The 27,321-nt window shown below is 38.2% G+C and overlaps 1 protein-coding gene across 1 annotated transcript; it reads right to left on the minus strand.

The window, feature by feature from the left end:
- Window positions 1-686: 686 nt before the first annotated feature.
- Window positions 687-27,321, minus strand: LOC145769461 (uncharacterized). The gene is made up of 13 exons (XM_082581103.1): window positions 27,153-27,321; window positions 26,187-26,339; window positions 21,898-22,049; window positions 21,242-21,400; window positions 13,528-13,642; window positions 12,048-12,222; window positions 9,660-9,786; window positions 8,684-8,794; window positions 7,069-7,191; window positions 6,644-6,827; window positions 5,577-5,732; window positions 4,902-5,011; window positions 687-4,158 (listed from the first exon to the last, which is right to left on the minus strand). The coding sequence occupies exons 1-13, from the start codon at window positions 27,286-27,288 to the stop codon at window positions 3,943-3,945; spliced, it is 1,917 nt and encodes a 638-aa protein (XP_082437229.1). The 5' UTR covers window positions 27,289-27,321; the 3' UTR covers window positions 687-3,942.

Here is a 27,321-nt window from a genome sequence, read left to right on the forward strand (position 1 = left end):
TTGTTTCAAGTTTAATTCTATTTAGGCCTACTTGTGCTATCGTTATTTTTATTTTGGCCTCCAAGCACGCAGATTTGGCCGCCGAGAAGGAGCTCCCGGTAGGCCACGATGGCTGCCGAAATAAAAAACGAGGTTTAAGGCCTGTACTGAAGCGAATAGCAGAAATTGTTATATTGCAAAATGTGCAGTAGCTTACATGAATTTAAAAGGGCACCATTGCCCCCCCTGCCCCTCCATCTGCAGAAAAATTGAGGGCAAGGGGGGCGGCCGCCCCCCCGCTTCCGGCGCCCCTGAATCTGACACGTAACCTACCGAACATGAAAAGTTAGAGTTCGAAACTTTGTACGCAAACCTTATTACCATAACTCAATTTTTGTTACCGTACAATTGCGATAGCCTATCAATAAAATAAGCTGTTTGCAATATAGTTCAAGGCTCAAGCCATCGGCCATGGGCTAAGCTGTCTTCAAATCTTACCACTTGTCTTGTCTGCTAAATCTTACTCCTGATAACCTACTTGTCTCAGTCTACAGTGGGCTACCTGCGCTAATTTGTAGCGCTATTTTAGCCAGGGTCTCACAAAACGGAAGTATTTCGCCTTACCTAATTTTTAGCTAATTGTTACGAATCCATTTATTGTTTTGCTTAATTGTTACAAAAGGATTGTTACGTTATGGAAAGTTACAAAAAAGTTGCAGCAATATTGATAATTAAGATGCTAATTAAGAAGTGCCATCTTAGATTATATCGGAGAGCCAGATGCCATCATCAAAAGAGCCATACATGGCTCGCAAGCCATAGGTTCCCGACCTCTGGGATAGACCATCAACTGCTGGGATAGACAAAGGTTCTTTATCGTTAGTGCGCCATTCTTGTGTATTCGACTTCTGACGAGATTGGTTTTTGAGAATGTTTCGAGCTGCGAAAGACGATTTCGTCTTTTCTCGACTCAGATTAACCCAGGATACGATGAACAAACTTGAAACTGCATAGCCTAATTGGATAGACGAACAGCTGCCACAGAAAAAGATTGTTCATTGCTATCAGCCCGAAAGTCAAAACGTCAAACAAAATTTAACTCTCATTGTGAAACGAGATTTTCCATGAAAACGAAAAATGACGCATAGCGCGTGACGCTTAAAATCGGCAAAATAGTTGACGGCGCTATCACTTTCGTCAACTAAAAAAATAAACCGACGGCGCTAGCCTCAGCGTCAACAAAATGTTGACGCCGTCAACATACAACACTGCCTGTAACTTATATAAGTATATTCAAGTTGTTGTTTTCTTGAAAGGTGGGCTATTTTCTTGGCACAAACTATTCCATTCAGATGAATTTTACTACTTTCTGTTGAAATAATCAATCTCTAATTTATATTTGAGATTTGGATTGTGACACAAGGCTACACATTGAACTACATTATTGCGCAAATGAAATAAAATGTACATAAAACGAACTTGTGCAGTTGTGCATGGACAGAAAAGTAGGTTTCATTGTGCAATGATGGCTGAAAGGAACAGTTGATGGAAGTGCTTGCAACTAAACGCTCTAAAATGTGCAGCACGAAGTTAAATGATATGCTGTAACTTTTCGAGGGTTACCTGAAACCAGTTTGCTCAAAAGTGGTGAAAATGTAATGAACTATTACCCCTGAGCAGGGCCGTTGAGAGGGTAATTTGGGCGAGGTACCAATGAGATCTTCGGGCCATAAATTAAGACACTATTAAGAAAAACGCAACATATCCAAAGAACACTCGATAGTCAAGTTTCCGGGCTGGAAAGGTTCCAGGCCCTTAAGATTATCCCGGGCCTAGGTCCAAAAGTACCACCTGGACCCCCCTGTCAACGCTACTGCTCATGAGCCTACATGAAAATGTTTTTTTCGGAAAATCTTTAGCCTACACTTTCTGATCAATAATTTCATAAGTTGCAGCAAACATAATTGAGTGATAATAAAGTTTACGAAGCATGACTGCTGTGGCCAAAAGTAACAGCGAATTTCACACAATGGGAGATCTTAAAATGGCCAAAAGAAGTTGCAACGAACAAGAATAAACTGCCACCAGCAGTACAAACTACCAAGAAACTGACCAATGTTTTAAGATTACAAGGAAAACTGTCTAGTGTCTATACAAGTGGTTTGTGCAGTGAACAATGAAATCAACGGAAAATAAAGTAATGAGCATAACACTAACAGTAACGAATTCAAATGCCGCAGAATTATTAGTTCAAAATGACAAGTTAATGCATACCGCAAACAAGGAACAGTAACATCCCCACTTACAACAGCGCGAACATAAAAACTCAATGAATTACAAAAAAGCACTGTATCAACTAACCAGAATCACCCTTTTAATGATGACACAATTACGTTTGCTACCAATAGCGAGAAAATGGAATTGAAGGTAAAATCCAATTGCATTTCACAATTCGTACCGTATACAATACACTACGCCCTTCGTAAAGGTGTAAATATCATGCAGTTATTCACTGTAGCATGGCTATTTGCAAGAAATTCTTCACAAAAACTTGGTTTCACAACGAGATACTTTTATTTCCAACTGCTTAACATGGACATCGTTGTGTATGATGTGGAAGGATATTGTCAAATGTCGTCTTGCTTTCAAGGTAAATACCTTCAACATTGGCTTGTAACAAGAAGCATAACGCTGATGAAAACACGCTAAACGTACAATCTTTGCGTCGTATCCAGACTTTACGCCAGGTGGTTGAACGTTTAGATTAAGTGGGTGGGATGACAAGGAAGCCAAACTTTTTGTTCACCTTCACTCTTTCAGGCATATCTTTAAGTGTTTTGTGAAAAACACAGCCACATACTCTTGAGTGGTGTCGAACCGACACTCTCTCGAGAGTCTTACCACTCGGCTACGGTGCCGACAAAATAAAAACTTTGAGGAAAACGACAACAGCTTCTCAAATTGTGTTATTTTGTGTGGGGTTGCTCTTTGTTTCAACATGCACGGCCGCATGAAGGGGGTGAAACCCCCTAGAGCCAAAAACCCGGCTCTTTGAAAAGCAAAATTTTACAACTGACTAAAGATTGTGTATGCTTGTCACAAATACAATTATGCATCACAAATGTGATCAATAGTTGTGCTGCTGTTCATATGCGGCGAGTTACGATGTTCATTGGTAACTATAATGTAGACCAGGGGTTCTTAACCAGGGGTGCGAGACCTGTGCCTAGGCGGTGCGGGGATGCTGAGTTATCAAGGTTTGTTATAATATGACGTAAGAAGCAATATTGTTTTACCAGGTTTCAACAAAAATTTCGAACTGTAGGCGACTATTACTTTTCAGCCAATCCTAGGAGGTGCGAGAACTGGTTGGTAATTTAAAGGTGGTGCCGACAAGGTAAAAGGTTAAGAACCGCTGATGTAGACACACAACAAGAAAGTATTTATGGAAATGGATGCTTGTGCCAATCAGTGCTTAAAGGATAATTTAAAAAAACTATGCAAAAAGTACGTTGCTTGCTCACAGAGATTCTCCTTCTTAACACAAAATTATATTCAAGATCTTGAAAGATTCTGCAAAGCTACAGTAACAACGAAAACGTAGAGTTTCCTGAAATCTACTTTTTCGGTTCATAGAAATGACGTTACAGAAGTAATGCTGACCATAGAAAATCGTAAAGGTGAAAACTGAATACATGGATAGAATGGACCACGCAAAAATGGAATGATTCACATTTTTATGATGCCAACAACAAACTAATCGCGTTGGTTCGCAAAACCTTCACTGGCGATCACTTGTTGAAATAAATGAATGTTAGTACGACGTCATTATCAATCGGTGAAAAAAATTACAGTTGCTTTCAAAGCAGCAAAAGATGAGTTTATACAGGTAGGCCTAAGAATTGAACAACCTCAAAAAAATTCCCCACAACGAGGATAAAACGTCCTTTCCGAAGACACTGTTTATATCAAGCCGGCATACTCAACGCCTGAACGTTTCGCGCGGCACCCCCGAGCCAAGTAGCCTATTATGAAACCCACTAGCGCTAAAGCAATCGCCACCCCTACTACTACACCGGCTTTGACTCCTGATTGAACAGGGGATGGAGTGACAGGATATAAAAGATCCTCCTGAGTCTTCCAGTAATCGAAAAAGGCAGTCATGGTGATGGTGGTCGCCTGAGCAAAACATAAAAAAAATATGAAGAGCAAGTCCCTAGAGAGCAAAAGCAAAGTAACATTTTGTTTCTTGGTGCATTACTTGCTGTTGTTCAGTCTTATGCTGGGATTGCATAACAGGAATATCACACGAGGTCATTCATTGTGAAGCACTGTGGATTCTTTTAACAAACCAACCTCTGGAGTCCCAAGATGAAATACCAAAGGAAATATTTTGCAAGGCATAGAATATGCAAGTTTCTATCATATTTCAAAGCATTCCCCCATGGCAGTAAACAGAGCGCAAATTTTATAATATATCCCCGAGTACTCTGATTCAAAGCGTCATGATAAACAAGTAACACGCTGCAACGTATAAACCGTTCAGAATACCAATCCCCTTCAAGTATGCAAGTAAGATTTATACCATTAGGTGGTAAAATCTTTTAAAACAAAAAAACTTCAAAAAAATCTGTTTTTTTACAAAATTCTATCGTTTGACGTTTTGGTTTTTATCACAAAATAAGTTCTTTGACTCAGCACGATCGAAATGGAAAATTTAATACACTCAATTAGAGTAAATGAGGTCACTGCTGTCAAAGCACCTTTAGCGACAGCTTGTTTCACCTTAAAAGTATCACAAACACTTATTCAACTTATTCAGAGTGGTTGAAATAACTAAATTCTAGTAAAAACTTTATGTCCCAGCTTCAATGAGAAACGACTTTGATAGCAGTGACCGTAATTATGAAATGATGACTCACTGTAGGAGACGAGAGAAACTTGACGTTAAATTCATTCCTTCCCACGACCGCTTCCAAGGCAGCGAGAGCATCAGAGAGACTCTTTTCTTTCTGAATGTTTACAGAATCACCTGCAAAACATAAACAACTGGCTATGTAGTTTGATTAAACCAAGAGTTCTTAACCAGGGGAACACGCGCTACTAAGGGGAGCGACCCCCTGTACCCAGGGGATACCGAATCACTAGGGGTTAGTTATACAGTGACGTTAGATACTTAGATACTTCATCAAATACTCTAAATTGTAGGTGGCTATTACTTTTCAGCCATTATCGAAGGGGGTGCGGGAACTGGTTGGCGATTTCAAGGTGGTGCTAACAAAGAAAAACGTTAAAACCCACCGAACTGACGATGGGCCTACGACACAAAACGATCATGTGCTTGTTCGGAGTGTAATAGAAGAGTTGACAAAAACTAACACTTTAAAGTGCGACTGACGGTATAGTGGCACTGTTGAATCGCTCGGTGTTTAAGTTATCCTGCCATTCTAATGAGTACTTGCAACACCTTTACCACAGATTTGCACAGACGTGCAATTAAGCTACGCACACACAACAAGCATAACTTTTTCGATAACTCTGTAAATGATGCCGCTGATTTGGGTAAAATTAGTTGGAAAATCTTTGATAAAACGAACCTTGAACATTCGGTTTCGCAAGCAGGGTCGCCCAAACAAAAATCCCGCTGGAATCGCTGCCGCCATCGGGCGCGTTTTCATAAGAACCTTGGCTTTCAAACTTCACCCGGAGCTGAGACACATTCGCGTGCATTGCAACAGCAGCAACGAAGGCATCTGGAACAGACACGCATCAAGAGGCATCAAACCTTGTTTGTTTACACATTGAAATAACATGATGGAGATGAAAACTACGCGAGCAAACAACCCAAACGAAAAAAATCGTCCTTTTCTGCCGGAATTCTACCTACAACGTTGACAAAATTAACTTCTGGTTTCTACTAAGTATAACTGTTCGATGAGGCCTGCAAATCAAGAAGTTTTAAACTGATAGTTGACCGTTTGGCATGAAGACGAAGAAGACACAATCGCAATGACTAATTAAGTCTTTAAAAAATATTCGCGATGACCAATGTAACCACGAAACTCGTTTTACCGTTTGTAGCACTAGTTGCAACGTTCATCTGATGAGATTGAAAGTAAAAGCAACAACAAACAGGATGGTTTACTGCTTCACTGGCGTTTCGCGCACCATGACAATGCGCATCGAATAACATTCGCTCTGATGATGCGCATTGTCATGGTGAAGGAAACGTCAGTGAAGCAATAAACCATCCTGTTTATTGTTGCTTTTACTTTCAATTCCATCAGATGAACGTTGCAACTAGTGCTACAAACGATAATTGTTCTGATGAACACCCAAACTTTTCAGTATTCAAACTCGTTTTAGTTGTTTTTTTAACATTTGTTTTCACGACTATTAACTTTAGTTAAGACAAAAGTTGCACCTTAGCCAAAACAAATCTTGCCGTACGACAAACCCCAAAATCGACTTTTGTGGGACATGGTAAATGACCACAAACAAATTAAAATCTTTATTTTTTTAGATTTAAATTTTTTTTGGGGAGGGGGTTCAACCTGTATGACCGGACAAAGTTTCAAGAAACGATTTCATAATCTTCATCAGACCAGACACGGAGTTATACGGTTAGGTTGAACTTTATCAGATCAAGTTCTTCAGTGCTCACCGCGGAAACCTGACGGATTGGAGTCTACATCTGACTGGTGGTCTGGAGCAAACTTCAGGACGAACGTTTGTTTCATGGAATTGTTGAAGCATGGACTTATGTCAAAACTGGACAGGGAAACACTGGGCTGGTAGTTAAAGACTTGACCACTCACAGTTGTTGTAATGCTATGGGTCGCATTTATCTGGGAAGAAAAAAGTGATCTTTAAAAAAAATTCTTTAAACTTACTGCTGTACAAGTTCAACAAAAAGTTAACGAGCATTTAACGAAACTCGACAAAATAAAGAAGTATTGTGTTGAAATAATTGCAAGGTGATAATTGCTTGGTTGCAAGCCAACTTCTCAAAGATTGTATCACGAGACCTCCTTGATCTTAACTATTCACGCAAAATGTCAAACATATCCGATCCAAGTGTACACTCACCACAGACACATGTTGCTGCGTGATGCCAAGTAATTCATTGACACCGTTCCATTTATCCTTCGAGAAGTAATACGTTTCATGAATGATCGCAGTTTCACCATGATACAAAGTATCGGCGGTTTCCTAAACAACGACAAAGTACTGCATTATTCTTCAAAAATAACTAGGGTAGGCAATATAACGTAAGAGAACAACTGCACGCCCAGCAAGCTGGTGCAAGAGAGAAGCTCAATTACGGATCCATAGGATGCACTGCCTTGTAATGCTGTATTCAAGGAAAATGTACGACGAGTCCAAATTACATCAAGTTAACGTGCTGCATATCGCGATTTCGGATATCAAATGCTCTTCACTGTACCTTTATAACAGGGACAGTAAACCTTTCAGTAGTACAGTTCAAAGGATACAGCTGTTAAGTATAGAAAGATACCACAATAGTGTTTTTTGGTTGCTAAGAAACAAATAAATTTAGTCTGCCAGCAGTAGTAACAATTTTTATTTAAATTACGAAAGGAATTTTTAAGTAAATTGCATTATTCTTTGACAAACAAGAGCATAACTTTCAGTACTGTATGTTACAGATAAAGTACTTCGTCTGAGGCACATCATAAGAAAGAATAACATGAAGTTCTTTGCTTAAATGGCCTGCTTCCTTGGGAGAAATGCCCGTTGTTGTTGCCGCAACCCAGGCATACGCCCGGTGGTTGAAGAGTTAGATTAAGTAGACATGAAGGCAAGGAAGCCAATCTTCGTGTCCACCTTCAGGCAATCAGGCATGTCTTTAATTGTCCAGCCAGCTAAAGACACAGCTGCGTGCTCTTAAGTGGTGTCGAACCAAACATAGATATTAGGTAACCGAGGGCACCTTAAAACACTGCACGCCAACGAGAAATTTGGAAAGATTTAGGAGATCGGCATCTACTGAAGCTGGCTAGCATACATGAGACGACTCTTTGCTTAATTAATGCTAGCTTGGCAAAGCAATTCTGTCAAAACATCACATAGTTACCAACGCGGTGCTTATGTGGATGAGCTGATTCGTTGCCCACGCAGCTTCAAACGCTTTCGAGAGAAAACCTCATGAGTTTGAGTGAATTAACAACAACTACATCTATTAACAGCAACTTCCGCTTTGGAGACGTAGGAATAAAAATAAACAAAGTAGAAAAAAAAGCGTGGGAGCAACATATTGCTGGGGGCTTACTAACACAGCGAGGCGTTTGGCAAGCTACTGGGTCATATCCCAGTCAGCAAATGTATTTTCCTACATCCATTCAACGCCTGGAGACGTTGAATCAATGTTAAAAGAATGGTTTATTGCTTAAGATGATTGTTTTCCTGGAGTGGATGCCGGACACTACGCGTTCTTTACACCTGCACAATAATCATATACGCAAAAGTACAATATGGGAGTTCACAAGAAATTCTTCCCTCGTTCACAAAATAACAAGGAAAAAAAGCAAACTATGGTAAAGGGAAGTTGGAACTTGATATAGCCTCATGTAACCACTTAACCCTGAAAATAGTTTATAATTCCAATAAAAATAAATTCAGTTTTAAAAATATTAACAAAACGGCATCCTGTTTGACAAAAAGATCTGCTTTGTAGACTCACCACAGGGTTTTGGCCAATCCAGACACTAGCAGGCACTCCAGAGTACTCTCTGTAGCCGCCGAAAGTGAGGTTGAAAAGCCGGTAAAAGTCAGATGGGCTTCTTAGGTTGACCTGCAAAACCGATCATGAAAATTAATAACACTGTGACTTGCTTGTACAACACAAGGACTCAGCTGCTACGTTCGGTACTTTTGTGGCTCCATTGCAGTAGTACAATAAGCATAAGTTTTATTCAAATCATTAACATTAAGGCAGAAACCTGTGGTATCTTCAATATTGCACTGTAAGTTATACAACGTCGGATAATCATACAAATGTAACAACTTAGTACGCTCCGGTAACGCTGCCGGGAATAGTACGTTTCGATCCAAATTCCAAGCAATCTATAACTAACATGAGTGAAAGTGTGTGTTTTTATACAGCGTTGTATCTATCGCATATGGGTTTCTCAGCAGTCGAGCGTAGCAAGAACTCAGCGATAGACACGTGTTTCGTCCATGAGACTGGGTTCATCAGTATCGCACCACTAGTTCCTGCCACATAGTTCTCAACCGCTACTTTTGCTAGTCAATTGAATTCTTGCCTTTGTGGAAAGAAAACAACTAAACTAACTGTCGCCAAGGATATGCACAATTGCACATTGGACAGTTGAGAACATCGCAAATGGGTTACTCTCAGCGTTTTACAAGGGTGCCAGCGTAGCCAAGAACATTATTACCCGGGATCCATTTCTTTGCTGAGTGTCAAGCAAGAATGAGATTCAGTTAAAATTGATCACTTTTAAAAGACTTTGAGAGGACCCGACAAGGTACCGAACCCGTGCCTATCGATTCAGACACTCAAATCCCTAAGCCATCGAGAAAATTTTCAAGCTAAAAATAAAATTTTCAAAAACCTGAACGAAGAATGTTTTGAGAGCATCCCTGTTGATAAAATCTGCCGCTGTTGAAGGTTAAAGTATGAAAACTTGACATACCAAAGTGGAGGTGTTGTCAGCAAACTGAGCATCCAAGAAAGAGGAGTTGACGGATATTGGAGAAATTCCACATTTTCCCGAGGTTTGTTGGATTTGATAAGTGAGTCCCTGGTTGTAATCGTGAATTCTGAAATAACGAGAAGTTTGGTCGCTAAGCTCAGCGTACAACGACTGACAATCACAGAATACATTGGGATCTCCGCCGACTTGGCGCAAAACTATTTACTGCGGCTGATCGAGTCGCAGGGACATGTTACCTTGACTATTGGTGCGAATCACAGCGTACATTTGCATATCACGCACAGGGTTCAGCAAACCTACAGTAAGACAGGTACATGACTTTATGCCGCGGTCCCGAGGACGCAATGACACAAATGATGCAAGGTCCCGATGCCGCACAATACATGAGTGACGCCAGACTGGGTCATTTCTTACTGAAAATAATCTTGCTGTTGGATACGATAGTGAGGGAGCAAGTCTTTTAGGCGCAAACAGTTAGGCGCTGGTCTAATAGGCGCGCACACTGTGGCGTCTGGATATTTAGGCGCGGAGCATTGTGGCGCCCGGTCATTTAGGTACTATTCCTAGTAAAGTCTGCAGATTGTATCAGCTTGGCATGTAGGGCAATGCTTTTCACACAAAATGTTGTATTGCACAGAAAAATATGTTATGGCTTCCGTGAGTGAAGCTGCTTAAACCGGCAATGCTTTTCACACAAAATGTTATATTGAACAAAAAAATATGTCATGGCTTCAGTGAGTTAAAGTGCTTAAACCGGCAATGCTTTTCACACAAAATGTTATATTGAACAGAAAAATATATTGTGTTTTAATGCGCGTGTTCGGCATTTATTTGTTGTTAGTCGAGGTTTGCGTCGGCGAAAGCTTTATCAACAAATTATTCAAGTTTCTGAACATGACTGAGTTCACTTTTAGTCAAGTAATAACTACACTAAACATCAGTAAAAAATATATCGTAGCCTATATTTCAGCGGGTGGTAGGCTTGAGTGAAGAGTAACTTAGTTTTCCGTCAAAACCCCGACTACGTTTAATAACGAGCAAAGTCGCACCATTATGTTTGCAACTTGTAGCCAGGGTTCATATGCCCTATAGCAGGGCTACTCAACTGGCGGACCGCGGTCCGAATCCGGACCTTCTGGGTGTTGATGGCGGACCTTGAACTTTTGGAAGAATTACCTCATTGCTGCGTTTCAGCGCTTCCTAAAACAGATTTCTACTGAGAGGAAGCAATTTTTACTGTGATTATTCTGATTATTGGGGAGCTTCGACCCCCGAACTCCCCAACACTCTCTCAGAAATCCAATTCGAGTTACATTTTACCTAAAAACGTGGTTTGGTACAAATACTTTAACTTTCGTGGTTGCGTGTGAAATAATTTCTTCATCGGACTGCTAAAAATATTTAACTGGTCAAACTGGACCTTTGTTAATATTAGTTGAATAACCCTGCCCTATAGAAATGTATTCATGTAGTAGAACGTTGTCTCATACGTAGGGCTACTCGCCACACGACCAATCCATCCCGAGTAGAAGTAATTGCGAAAGATAACAGATTAAGTAAAGTTCCATCTGGCTGCAACCTGTGTTCAGGATGCATAGCAAATGTCCTGTAGAAATGTGCTATAATCAAGAGTAGTAGAGCATTGTCTCGCACCTCATCTCCACACGGGCATTAACAAAACAACATATTTTTCTGATCAATATAACATTTCGTGTGAAAAGCATTGCCCTACCTGCCAAGCTGATACAATCTGAGGACTTTACTAGGAGTAGCACCTAAATGAACGGGCGCCACAATGCTCCGCACTTAAATATCCAGACGCCACAGTGTGCGCGCCTATTAGACCAGCGCCTAATTATCTGCGCCTAAAAGACGTGGACCCGATAGTGATTTCATTTGCTAGGGTAGCAATTTCAATTTTCATTCGGACAGCGGCATTAGGTCGTAAACCACAGTAACATAGCTCAAGATTGTGACAAGCACGAAAAAAGTAAAGTATTTACTGTGACAACATTTTGCAAGCTGTCACGCAAGAGAGTGCTTTGCTAGAGATTAAACAGAATATACAATTGGAAAATCATCTTCACTACGCATTACATAAGCTATAAACAGAAAGCGTTCCATTCAGTGTACGAGTGCGGTATCGAACCTACGTCCTTCCGACCACCATTCAATTGTTTTCACTATTCGGTCTTTACATGTCTGAGTGAAGGTGGGCATGAAGATTGGCTTCCTTGCCTTCTCGTCCACTTAACATAAATCTTCAACCACCGAACATAAGCCTGGATGCGACAAAAAAAATCATTTGGCCACGAAGCTAGCGCTTGCTGCCAATAGTTTATATAAATAAATTAAGAATTTTCGTACTCTGTGGAAGTTCCATTCACTGGGTTTCTGAAATCCATTCTGAACATTCGGTTGTCGTAGTCATACCATTCAGAGAACTGAGTCACGACATCATAGCCATTCAGAGTCAAGTGGAGCTCGCTTTCAAAGCTGAAGCGGCTGGCGAAAGGTTTAAAAGTGGGAGCATCTTTTCTACCTAGGTTGTGGATTTAACATAAGCATAAACAATACTGTGTATGATTGTATATTGTACATCTTCCACATGTAATCATGTATTCAAGAGCGGAATGGCCCGTTTCGGTGAGTCCGATTCGGTCAGTCCGATCCCTTAACGGGGGATTTTTTCAATTTTTTTTTTTAATTATCGGGTACCGTAGCCTAATTATCATTGCCGTTTTAGGGTTAGGGGTCAGAGGTTAGGAACTCACCGAATCGGACTCACCGAATAGTAGCAGACCCATTCAAGAGAGTAGCAAAAAAAAGAAATATATACCTCAAAAGACTGTTTATATATTTCTAATATAATTTAATTACACCGGTCAATAAAATTTTACAAGACAAATTAACAACCATTTCTAGGTAATTCTGATGTGCTGAGCTCGAATCTGACGTCAGAATTTTCATTATGACTTCAAGATTTCAAGATAATCACACTTTTGTTAATTTCGTAACAAAAAAATTATTTTAAGATGACGTAATAATAATAATAATCATTTCAGCACTGGGAAGAGTTATAGTTGTTTCAGCTAGATAATCACAAAAACAATGTGGGAGGCAAAACGCTTTAGTGAACAACTGCACGCCCAGTGAAAGCGGTGCTACAGAAAAGCCCAGTTACGGATACAACGCCTGAAAATTAAAGTCCTGTGCTCAAGGTAAATGTAAGACAAAGTCCAAGACGTGTACCACTAATTTATCAAATTTCAAAAAATTGTAGTTCCTTATTTTGGATAATTAAATCCGCTCTGTACAACATTATGGCGGGTAAAATACAGCAGTTTTGCTCAGAATAACTTAAGGCCAAAGTTGTTTATAATGTGATTGCTAGGGTACAAATAAACTTTGTCTACAAACAGCAAGTTTTTTATTCCAATTAGGTCATGTACATGCTTAAACAAGCAGAGTGACAATATTATTATCGGCTAGCCAGTGTTATCCAATATTCTATTCAAACAGAGTAGCTACTGGAACAAGAACTAATTTGAATTCATGTATTTACGATCTGTTTGCATTTAGCAGTCTGGTTACCAGCATTACACCTGTTGCTCATAATTACACTATTTGCTGTTCTTCGAGCTCATAGAAAACGCGAGTAATACAGCACAGATTAAAACAGTTATTTTTTCAACTTTTGCTTTCAACAGAATAAAATAAGATCTTTACATGTTTACTTCGCGTTGCACATATATAATACTGAATAAAATTATCAACAATGCAAACATATTTTTCAGTTCCAGTATTGTACATGATGTTTTCACATAAGAAATTTTTACGCACATACCTGCACATATAACATCATGAGGCTTGGAAGGTACTCGCATGCGGGGTTGTTCAGACGTTTGGTAACCAGTGAACTTGTAGGTATAATAGCGGGAGACGTTCTTATCATCAGTTGCCTGCAATGAAGACATAGGTGTATGATATAACTTTGTTTCTTCCCTGAAAAATGGCACGTTTGGTTCGGTCAAAATAGGCTGAATTGCGTGGATATAATAAAGCAGCTAGCAACAACGCACGACTTTTGGATTGAAGATTGAATTGCATTTCCGGAGCATTCAAAACACAGTGGGCTTGCAAAAATAACTTCGCTAACGAAGCAATGTGTACAATTGTGATCGAAAATTTGCAACATAAATATATCAACAAACAAAATATCTGCACTAGAAGACACTTTTTTCATAGACTTTGTAGAAACTTTCTTTTTCTTCTTTTAGAAAAAACTCTTGTTACACGTCAAAGCAAATATACAACAAATATAATAGGATATTTGTATCATGTTGGATTGTCGATGTGAAGTGCAAGATTGGTTGTTTGCACAAATATAAATATTAGCCTACTCAATTCAAGCCAATCGAGTGATTTAAATCAGAGTGGCCCAAGTGAGCGGAAGTTTTACATTATGAACTTCCTGATCATAAATAAACGTCTAAAATTACGACTGTTTGAGACTTTATTTTTGGTGGAAACTAAAGGTTCAAACTTTATTATAACAACTTCTTCTGTCGTGTTGTCGCTATATGTCAGGGCATCCGTTGGTTAGCCACTGCCTGGTGCCGTCATCGATGGAAACTAGGCCTTCCATACCATGAGGTGGTCTGAATAGCCGGCAATCCTTGATAATGTGGGCTAATCCTTGATAATTCACCACACTCACAAGCAGCACTCTCTGCCAAGCCCCAGCGCAACATGTCTGCACCATAGCGTCCAACACCAGTGAGCAAACGGTTACGCCTTGATGAGGCAAGTCTAGAGAGGCCATGGCCCAGCTGGTTCTCGGGCGGGGATCTAAATACTTGGCGAAGTGAGGATGTGCTGCTTGACCATTGTTCACACCATGCCGCGTGGCACCACTGTTTGCTAGGGCTTCCACCAGAGGCTGCCAGAAGGTCTTGTGCAGCGCGTACAAATGGCTTTCTTGATTTTAACCGCTGCTTTGGTGGATATCTCAGCGTGGTTGCGTGTAGCAGAGCATTATAACAACAATAGCACTATATACTGCCACATCCACAGTGCAAACTATGCTCCTGAGCAGTTGAGCACTGTAGGCTGCAAGACGACGGTAAGAAAATAACAACTAAAAGCTGACATTCGTTTGGTTATAAATGTTTAGCCTAGATAAATACAAATCCAGTCAAGCGAGTTTTAAATTCGTTTACTTGTTTTCGTTCTTGATGCTAGTAAAAAAAAACGGGTCTGCTACTATTCGGTGAGTCCGATTCGGTGGGTTCCTAACTCCTGACCCCTAACTCTATCCTCTAACCCTTACACGGCAATGATAATTAGGCTACGGTACCGGTACCCGATAATTTAAAAAAAAAATTCAAAAAATCACCAAATAGGGAATCGGACTCACTGAAATGGACTCACCGAATTGGACTCACCAAAACGGGCCATTCCGAAAAAAACAACACCAGCTGCTACCTAGGGATGATATGGTTGCCAATGCCATATTGTGACATGCATGGAAAATGAAATTAACTTGGTGAAATTAAAAACATTAATTGAACCCGCACAATTGCACCCGCTTATTCATTTCACAAGACTTTGAACCAATACACGATAAAACTGAGTAAAAGCACCACATTTAATTTAGAAAGCATTATCACGTGCATAGTTAGTTAGTTAGCAGTACACGGTTTTCCGTTCTTTGTTCCCTGTATCGCGAGGGTCGGACATCAGTAAATTCCAATCCGGTGTGATGGCAACTTTCCACAAATTACTATTTTGAACGTTGACCGCCACAAGGTTCCCCTTTCGAAGGTCGCTATCGCAGTATCGCACCACTTCTTATTTGGCGGTCTACGTAGATTACTCCTTTCCACTTCCAGCAACTGACTCTTCTTCGGCCAGGAATCCTCTTTAATTTGTTGTACGTGGCCGTACGAATGGAGACTCCCCAGTCCCCACTGCACCGCATTGCCAAAGAATAAGCACTAGCTCTATCCAACAGACCGCCAATCCATCATTTCCACCATGATGCAGTTGTCATTTATCACAATGTGTTATAATCCAATAAACGGACAATACTGTGAAAAGTTCATTTTAAAAAATACCGTTGCTTCAGCCAATAACATTAGCCTACAATGGACCTTAACTATTTTGGCTGTTGGGTCATTCCATGTCAAGTGATCCAGACCATGTAACCCACCCTCTCAGATTTTAATGAAAATTCACACACTGATAAAACTTTTCTTCCTGATTTAAAAAAACTAATTTTTTTTTAAATCGGTCAACTAAAACAAAAGTTACGTCCACTTAAAGTTGACTGCTTTTTGTGATCGCTGAAGCGTAAAATCCATTTCACTTTCACAAGTTTAACTGTAGGAAGATATTTCTCAGCTCCTAAGAAATTGTACTGATTGATATTTTCAGGTATTGTAGGACATATACTTCTTAAGCCATATCACTCAAAACTAAAGCTCTTGACCATCACCTTTGACCTTTAACCTCATGTTTATTCGTAGTCCCAATTGTGCTCAATCATGCAGAACATAATTTTTGATCATAAATAACTCATGGTGCTCACTAGTTACAATCACATGCAATGCATCATTTTAAAGGTATTTTCAAGGAGAATTGATATCAGAAATAAAAGTAATGGCTTATTGAGTATTTCACCTCACAAAGTGAAAACAAAAGCTTGTGTCTGAAAATCACTACAATTTTTAATTGCAAGTGTGCTATGCCAAGTTCCCCTGATGATGTTTTGTATATTTATAATTTAAAATAGGCTCATTAAATATTTAATTGAAGAAGATTGTAGCAAACAATGCAAAACCACCCTCCACACCTCCAAGACACCCATTTGAATGCTCCAAGCTCCCAACTACCCTGGACACAACCACCCTATGGACAAATCCCACAAAAGTGACCAAGCTTGTGGCTGTGTGGGGGAGGCCATGGCTTGACCACTAAACAACTTGGAATAGCTCCTCCTCAATGACTTTGGGGAGAGGAACCAACAACAAGATTGTGCCAACAATTTATGTTTTTAAACTAATATGGGTCCTGCTACTTAAACATTTTAAGCCATAGATTCATCTGAGCAACAATGATAAATTCTAAATACCAGAACAACATTTTGTCACTTCGAGTACATACTCTTTCTTGATCTATTTTTCCACAACAAAACTAACACATCAAAAATACCATACAACAATACACTGAATAATAACATAAGAGTTCACAAATGGTTATCTAAGGGTTGGAATCGGGTAATTGGACATTAAAATAACAATTAAATATATATAAAGATTAAGAAATATGGAAAGAGACTTAGTCAGAACATCTAGCAATAATGCAGGCATTATACATGAAGAGTGAAGACACATACTGCACATATGCACATAAGTTGCATGTGTGCATACATACACTACCTGCCATTGATGGTCCGCTATATACATACATATGATGTAACTGACTGGTTTGCTGAACTATACAGTATTTCGCTCTGATTATATCATTGAGCACTCTGAATCTACTGTATTGGCAATCATACCAGATATATATTATATAATATATACATCACAAAGTGAAACAGATCACATTATAGATTCATATTTTATTAAGTTCTCTACTGTTGGTTTCGCCCTTAGGGGCTCATCAGAAGAAATGCTAAAAGAAGGAGAACTTAATTATATAATTGAATGAGTTTCGCTTTTAGCAGCATGATTGTTGCTTACTTCACAGTGCAGATTCAAACGATCTGTTATAGCCTGATGCTGCGGGTTCTTTTTGGCAATATCAAATTACACTAGCTTTCGGAACACAGTTCCCTAGTCATGTGCTATGACAAATGGTGTTGAAGTCAGTGAGTGGTTTTTTCTTTCTTTAAAGTGGCTCTTTGGTTTAGCTCACTGACTTCAAGACTCAAAGAACCACTCACTGACTTCAACACCATTCGTCATAGCACATGACTAGGGAACTGTGTTCCGAAAGCTAGTGTAATTGGATATTGCCAAAAAGAACCCGCTGCATCAGGCTATAACAGAACGTTTGAATCTACACTGTGAATTAATTATATAAATATGAATCTATAATGTTATCGGATCCACTTTGTGATAATATGCTCTGCCTCTGGTCATCGAGCACTCTCATATATTTGTTGAGGCAAGATGTGTTGTTTGCTAAAAAACAATGTGCACGCCTTGAGGTTAGACAGCTTCAAAGACTTAATCAAAACCTGATATGTACTAATTTGAGTCACAATCTAGTCTAGAATATTCTGTATCAATTCTAGTATCGTTGTATTAGTTAGATGCTTGTATCAAATAACAGGCCTCGAAGTTTGTACTTTTTTCCGGCGGTCAAGCATGTCCTACTGGACTGGCCCTTTCAGCGGACATTTAATATCTCAACCGGACATATTTTTTGCATGTACATTTTACACAAAATCGCACTACAGTATTGTGTGGTCGTGTTTGTAGAAGAAGAATTTCTACAACAGAATAGCTCTGCAATGGTTGATGGCTTAATTAACTGACCCTGAAGTATACTGGAGCAGGTTAAGCGTGAATAAGCAGGTTAAGCGTGAATATTTGTGACCGACCAGAGTCGGCTTCGGCAGACATTCGAGGTCATTCCGAAGGTCCTGTCCGCCATGACCGCCGGATGTTTCAAGGTCTGAATAATCTGTTAATTTTCATTGTTTGATTTATATGTGTGGGGTAGACTATAAGACTATGGTATATGTACTTTGGTATTTTGTGGTATTTCAGTATATACGTGTATAAGCCAGCTTCACCGCTGAACATATACAATTATATATATCATGGTGAATCTTGCCTCAACAAATATATGGAGTGCTCGATGACCAGAGTCAGAGCATAATATCACAAAGTGGATCCGATCACATTATAGATTCATATTTATATAATTAAGTTCTCCTTCTTTTAGCATTTCTTCTGATGAGCCCCTAAGGGCGAAACCAACAGTAGAGAACTTAATAAAATATGAATCTAAAAATGTGATCTGTTTCACTTTGTGATGTATAAATTATATAATATATATCTGGTATGATTGCCAATACAGTAGATTCAGAGTGCTCAATGATATAATCAGAGCGAAATACTGTATAGTTCAGCAAACAAGTCAGTTACATCATATGTATGTATATAGCGGACCATCAATGGCAGGTAGTGTATGTATGCACACATGCAACTTATATGCATATGTGCAGTATGTGTCTTCATATATAATGCCTGCATTATTGCTAGATGTTCTGACTAAGTCTCTTTCCATATTTCTTAATCTTTATATATATTTAATTGTTATTTTAATGTCCAATTACCCGATTCCAACCCTTAGATAACCATTTGTGAACTCTTATGTTATTCAGATAATATGAAACCAAGGAACTTTCAGAAATAATTAATTAAACTACCATTCAACGTTTTATAGGCAGAGAAAACTTTTTCTCAAACCGTAGAAAATTTCATTATCAGATCACCGCTTCAATGCGTGATGGAAATCTACAGATAAATCTGCATCAAGCATTGCAGAGTGCAAAAAACAGTGTTGCAGAACGCGTTTTCGAATATCAAATTCTCATCAGTGCAACTACGTTTATGAACGCAATAACAACGGTTAAATTTAAACTCAATACAATACATTACAAACATTATAAGGACATATTCTCAGTGTTCAATTGAATATTAATAAATCCAGAGACATCAGAAAATCACTTCCCGCATGCAATTCCAGACCGACATTACTCGCTTAAGGTGTTTTTTGTTAAAACAAACTTAATGTTCAAAGCAAAAAAGCCATCACAATTTAATTTAACCGTTGTTATTGCGTTCATAAACGTAGTTGCACTGATGAGAATTTGATATTCGAAAACGCGTTCTGCAACACTGTTTTTTGCACTCTGCAATGCTTGATGCAGATTTATCTGTAGATTTCCATCACGCATTGAAGCGGTGATCTGATAATGAAATTTTCTACGGTTTGAGAAAAAGTTTTCTCTGCCTATAAAACGTTGAATGGTAGTTTAATTAATTATTTCTTATGTTATTATTCAGTGTATTGTTGTATGGTATTTTTGATGTGTTAGTTTTGTTGTGGAAAAATAGGTCAAGAAAGAGTATGTACCCGAAGTGACAAAATGTTGTTCTGGAATTTAGAATTTATCATTGTTGCTCAAATGGATCTATAACTTAAAATGTTTAAGTAGCAGGACCCATATTAGTTTAAAAACATAAATTGTTGGCACAATCTTGTTGTTGGCTCCTCTCCCTCAAAGTCATTGAGGAAGAGCTATTCCAAGTTGTTTAGTGGTCAAGCCATGGCCTCCCCCACACAGCCACAAGCTTGGTCGCTTTTGTGGGATATTTCTTAATCTTTATTATATTTAATTGTTATTTCAATGTCCAATTACCCGATTCCAACCCTTAGATAACCATTTGTAAACTCTTATGTTATTATTCAGTGTATTGTTGTATGGTATTTTTGATGTGTTAGTTTTGTTGTGGAAAAATAGGTTTGCATTGTTTGCTACAATCTTCTTCAATTAAATGTTTAATGAGCCTATTTTAACTTATAAATATACAAAACATCATTAGGGGAACTTGGCATAGCACACTTGCAATTAAAAATTGTAGTGATTTTCAGACACAAGCTTTTGTTTTCACTTTGTGAGGTGAAATACTCAATAAGCCATTACTTTTATTTCTGATATCAATTCTCCTTGAAAATACCTTTAAAATGATGCATTGCATGTGATTGTAACTAGTGAGCACCATGAGTTATTTATGATCAAAAATTGTGTTCTGCATGATTGAGCACAATTGGGACTACGAATAAACATGAGGTTAAAGGTCAAAGGTGATGGTCAAGAGCTTTAGTTTTGAGTGATATGGCTTAAGAAGTATATGTCCTACAATACCTGAAAACATCAATCAGTACAATTTCTTAGGAGCTGAGAAATATCTTCCTACAGTTAAACTTGTGAAAGCGAAATGGATTTTACGCTTCAGCGATCACAAAAAGCAGTCAACTTTAAGTGGACGTAACTTTTGTTTTAGTTGACCGATTTAAAAAAAAAATAGTTTTTTGAAATCAGGAAGAAAAGTTTTATCAGTGTGTGAATTTCCATTAAAATCTGAGAGGGTGGGTTACAAAATCCCATTTTTCTGGATCACTTGACATGGAATGACCCTGTTATGAAACGTTTATTATGATTCGCTTCTACTTTGGACAACTCAATGCCGTTTCAATATAAAAGTTTGACTTATTATATACTAGAAGAGACTTTGAGTTGTCCAAATGTCCAAAGCAGTTTCAAATCTGAAAGTTTGAACAAACAGCGAAATGCAAGCCAGGATAATGAACAAGATGAAAACCCTAGATTTCTGTGCACCAAACATACGCAATGCTACAATATTGCACGAAACTTAAGATGATCACATGTTCAATTGTTCAACATGGTGATGAAACCACAACTATGCCTTCTGAAAACATTTGCAAACTGATCACACAACTTCGACAAATCATACATTGAGTGTGAGAAGCACTGGAGCTTGCTTTCCAGAAGGCACAGTCCAATTGGGGGCACTGAAATAAACATCAATCAAGTAAGTCCAGTTTCCACCATCAAAATTCAAGCAAGTTTGGTAGTGGTCAGTAGATATTCCGTTCACATCTGCTTTATTATCCTGAAATGCAGATCTACTTTGTAAATAATTATTTTGCTTTTAAGTTTAACATTTAAATTAAAAACCTCATATAAACTTCAGCTTTGCCATGCACTTTCAAAGTTTGCATTGTCACCACACTTCTGTTTTAATAAATCGAGTGTTTAACACAAAACAATAAACTTTTGCATGTTAGAAAACACGAGCTGCATTAGACAATACCTGCTGCTAGAAACGAAAAATACTTAAGTGACAACAAATTTTCACTTTTCCAACAAAATTTAATAAACTACGCCATTTTTCACACAGAAAATCAAATAAATACCATGTCTGGTCAATCTGGCCATAAAGTGAAGAGGGGAAAGTATAGAAATCAAACGTCCAGCAAACCTTCCAAAAACAGAACTCGGTTTTCGGAACGTTTACTGAATGTAAGCTTTAATTGATACATTTTGGGCTCTGTTTTCTATTTGGGAAATGAATCTGCCCAAGCATTGTACATCATTTGACAGAAGTACCTGTAACGTGGCATTGTAATTGCCGTTCCAGTAAAAAGCATGCTGGACACCCAGAGGACCATTCTCCACACCAACACCAAATAGAGATGGTTCATGCGGCATTGTGGGATCCAAGTCACTTACAGTGCAATTTGAACTTAAGCCATTGTTTCCTAAAGACAAAATATAATACTCATAAATGACCTGTTTTATCCAATCTAAATAATAATAATAAAGTGGAAGATGACTTCTCTAACTTTTCAGTCTTCACAGCCACCCTAATAAGACATCATACCCAGTATCTATTTAAATCAGTGCTATGTATTTAATTAATTTGTGCTGTATTGATATTCTTTATGCACCAAAAAAATGCAATGCATAAAACAACAAAAGTACAAAAAACTGACAATTAATTTAAACATAGATTTTGATCTTTTCAACCAAAAAACATGGTTCTTCTTTGAGGACGAATTTCTGTAACTGAGGAAAGATGGTTCTACCCAGCCAGTGAATTATTGGTTTTCTACATTGACCCAACGTCTCTAAATGTCAAATAAATGTAAACAAAAAACTGACTTGCTAAAAATGCCATGGTTTACAGGGGTCGATCTTAACTTTTTTTTCACTAGCCCACCGGACTACCGTAGTTGCTCCCTGTTTTCACTAGCCCGCACGATTTTTCACTAGTCCGACCAGTTTACTGACTTTTCACTTGTCTGATGACGTATTAACAATAGCGATAACTACCCAGCTGACACTCAGCGTTAGACACTTTGTAGTAACGTTGAATCAGCATTTGATCACGATATATCAACAACAAAAACGTTAATTTCGATAACTGCTGCTTGCTGGGTGCTGGCGACCTGCAGGGTTGCCAACCTGTCTTCACCCAAAAAAAGTCAGACCTAGTCACAAAAATAGCCTAAAAAAAGCCAGCAAAAAATAGCTGAAAAAGACAAGAAAAGGCCAATTAGTATTCATTAAACATACACAAATAAAAAGTGCACAACCAAATAGTGTCCCACCGAACTTTGACTTCAGCCACAACACAGAAAGGCAGTTAATCAAAAGACAAGCAACTAGAAAATTTTCTAGTTTCGGCTTCAAAACGAAATTCGGTCGGACACTACAACCAAATATAAGGTAGAAATTACTGCTCGAATTGACGCACAAGCGAAAGATAAAATTAAGCCAAAAAAAGCCAAAATTATGTTGGCTTTTTATTAATTTGACAAAAAATCGATGAAACATGAAAAAAAGCCAGAAAAAGCCTAATTTTTCTGGCTTTTTTTAGTTAAAAAAAATAAGCCAAGCGAGTTGAAAAACAGCCAGATTCTCAAAATCTGGCTTCAAACAAGCCAAATTGGCAACTCTGGCGTGCTCACTACTACCACGTGTCGTGTCTAGAGAAAATGCAAGAAAAAAGTAGTCACGTGCTCAGTTGACCGACTTTGCAGCCTTCTTCGTGCAATTTCGCCTCTGGCAAGCAAATTTCTGCAGTATTTCAGAGTGAGAGTGACGTCGCCAATCGCCATTTTGTAAACCAAAACTTTTCACCGGCGAATATTTTCACTAGCCAATCGGACTAGTACTGCAACATTTCTAATTGTCCGCGCAAATTTTGACTAACCATTGGCTAGCGGACTACCGCTAAGAATAAGATCGAACCCTGGTTTACTAAAAACATTCTAAGCTTCAGATAGAATAAAAAAAAAAATTCTAGTGCAACAAAAGATGCATGGAGTACGATCTATGGTAAATATATATGGTAAAATAATATTTATAGAAAGATTATATGATTGAAAATGACTTCAAATATAGTAAACACCAGGGGCGCAACCAGGGGGGCTGTCTAGTCGGCATGACAGCCCCCTTTAAGATTTGCAACTTCAAGAAGAGGGACGACTAACTAGACTGAGACTTACGCACTACTTAACATGTGTCAGTTCAAGCTACGTTCTATGCATACCAAACTTGTTTCACGCTCAAGTCGCATAAACCGCAATACAAAATATTAACAGACCGTCATTTATTCACGCAAACTTGTGTCATAGAATTTTCTTCTTGAATTTGTATCGATCGCTTTAAATGAATGATTTCGTCCGGGTACAGATAACGCAAGCTTTAAAGCAGCCGGCGGCCATCGCCGCTAAGTAGTGTTTGAATGACCGCCGGTGCTACCTCCTCAGTCGGCCAAGTTTGGCCGCCGGTTTCTTCTAGCCAATTATTTAATTTCGCATTAGAATGATCGTGGATTAAATGCCGAAAATATGTAGTATCAAAGAGTGACGCAGAATTAGGTCAGCGCGTCATAATCATCACTGTTGTATTGCGCGGGAACATTTGCTATTGTATATAAATGGAATATATCCAGCTGCGATCACCAGCGCTGTAAGTCTTGTTTGCAATTCCCGATGTTTATTTTAACAAAGTGTTAATCCGAAGTGCTAATTTACATGGGCTGGCAATATTGTCGTTTTTAAATCGATTCAATGTTGTCAGACATTGAATCGTTGTTAAAAGGGAGAACTAGGGTAGTTGAAATCGGAGAGGAAAACACGTGTCTTCAGAGTTGAGAAATGTTCCCGCTGTGGGTTAGTGACTTCACACCCTCAATGGTGACATCATAACTGGGTACTTTTTTTCGGTCATTTATCGGTCATTGATGATTTTTTAGCGAAATGTCCGAAAGAATATATAGTCAATTCGGTGCAATAAAAGATGTCTGCGGCCGGGTATTGCAAGGTTGAGTTTTGCTGATGAACGTTGAAGAACCGTTTGTCTGTTCTAACTTTTCTCAGATAAAACACGACAACGTTTTTCAGCGAAACTTAGTGTTGTAGCTAGTCAGGAAGTGCAAATTTTGGTTTGTATCAGCTACTTAAAAGGAAATATTTTCATCAGAAAAAATGACCGAATTTTTTCAAGTCATTTCGGACAAATGACGGAAAAGTCTCAGCGAAAAAAACAACAACATCATAACGGAATAAATGGTCAGGTTTTATGAAAGGCGGTATGCAGTTGAAACAATCTACTGAGCTGCAAGAAGTTGCAACAATTTAGTGTTGTTAGATGGTCCCGCAATAGCATGTGACAACCCCGATAAAACAGTTATTGCGTGGTACAACGATTCTATTGCAGGACACCGCCTAGATTGGTAGGCCACGATGGCTGCCCGAAAAAAAACACGAGTTTTAAGGCCTGATAAGGCAATCGAGGCCAGGCTAGAATAGCTAACCCTTTGTCTTGATTGGGATTACGAGAATAAAAGTGGAGAAACTAAAAGGATTTCTTTTCCTTTCTTTGAATTTGGTTTCTAAAATTTTTTATTAAATTGGATAACTTAGGATGCAACCTTATTAACCCACAAAACGAAACTGCAGCTGGCTTTAGGCTAGTCTGATTCATAATCTTCGTATGGTCGCAACTTCACACATTCTTAAACCAATTTTATAATTTTGGTATCAAAAAGACGGCAATTAAATTTTCTTTACAATCTTGTCAAATTTGACATGTATCCAGGCCCTAAGTTTGTGTGGATTACTTTTTAAAATGTGGGCCTGGAGAGCAAACAATTTGCTGCCTACTTTCGAAAGCGCGGGAAACTGTTTTTGGGAGTGAGTAGCTAAGCGCATACAGAGCGAAAAAAGTCGCTTCGCACGTCACAGAATTGGATCATTGCGCAGTCAATTTACATTAGGCTAATATTCTAACAACCTAACTGTGATATATCCGCTTCTACAAATAATTGTTAGTTTTCTCTCTTGTTGCCGACCCCCTTTGATTTTTTCTAGTTGCGCCGCTGGTAAACACCCCTAATTATGAGCAGTCAATCACGTTTAGAAAAGACCATTTTTGGCCAAATGTAACTGAAGGGTTACATTACATAAAGATGCCAAATAACTTCAGCATGATTATATATAATGCAGTTGGCTATACCAAGTTAAAAACATAGGATTGATCATTTGCATTGTTTGATTAACTTTCAACGTAAAACTTTCAGTAAGGTCTTGCTGGACAAGGTTGTTTCTGCACAAAACTGTGATTTAATCTATCAAAATGAGCTACCATAGTAAAAATAATATATATATATATATATATACATATTTTCATAAACTTGCATGTCAACACAGAACTATATTGAAAGGGTCATAAAAAGGTCAATTATACAAATTGAATTCTAGTGTTATACATGTATGACAAAGCAAATGAAATCTGGTTATGTTTGAAAATAAGTATTATTATAACATTTCTGGAAATCACACTGAGCCAATCATCCACAAAATCACTGCAGAAAAAAGCTGACTTACTATCAACTACATATGTTTGGTTGTATTGAAAATCATAAACAATCTCTTTTCGGTCAAACATGTGATCTGATCCAACTGGTTGTTCCACATAGAGAATAACTGTTTGATGCCCGTTATCATAAAACTCATATCCATCGAAAGTTTGCTGCAAATCTGAAAATTATAAGTAACATAAAAATATGATATGTACTCAACATCATCATCAGATAGAAGTTAACCATACGAATGCTTACTACAATCTATTTCTAAACATTATTATTAAAATAATAATGCACTTTAGCAATAGTCTTTTCAGGTCCATATTGAAAAAACATTCCCTACAAGATATGTAAAATACAAAAAAAAGCATGATAGATCCTCAGTTGAGTACCTACAGGTACTGCTAGCATTATACATGTGACTTAACAAAAACAATATCAAGATCATCATCCAATTTCCTTAAAAGAAGCCTGGTCTTCATCCTGAAACATCAGGGTTGACCAGTTGTCTGTAGCGACTCTTCCATCTCTATGGTTGGCATTTTCAATTTTCAGGTTTCTTTGTCATGTCATCTTTCAAGGTGTCTTCCCATATTTTTTTTCTTTCTTTGTCATGTCATCTTTCAAGATGTCATCCCACGTCTTCTTTGGTCATCCTTTTCTCATTTTTCTTGTGACCACTTTATTCCAAACTTTCTTTGTTAAATTGTTCTTATTCATTCGTTCGATATCTATGTATTGTATACTGCATTATATAAAGAAAAAATCAGAACTCGGAGCAATAATTCAAGAACACATATAAATTCGAGTTTAAAGTACAAATAATAATGGTTGCACTAGTTGCTATAAAACTATGTGGCATTGCAGAAAAATAGTAAATATCCTTTACAAAAAAACAAGTAATTTTAAGTGAAAATGTTACACTACTTGTGATGAATTTGTCCATTAATAAATTTAATATAAAAAGTATTGGCATATAAACAATTACCTTTCACAGTGATTTCAATAACGTAGCTAAATTGCTTTGAGTCCAAGAGTGGCATTTGATCAGGGGCAGTGACATTCGGACATTGCATAGCCAAGCCCGTGCCCAATAAAGTCAATGAAAGCAAAACAAGCATCATATTGCAATTAGAAGTTTATGTATAATCAATACA

The sequence above is a fragment of the Aplidium turbinatum genome, chromosome 4, assembly GCF_918807975.1.
Source record: "Aplidium turbinatum chromosome 4, kaAplTurb1.1, whole genome shotgun sequence".
Classification (NCBI taxonomy): Eukaryota; Metazoa; Chordata; class Ascidiacea; order Aplousobranchia; family Polyclinidae; genus Aplidium; species Aplidium turbinatum.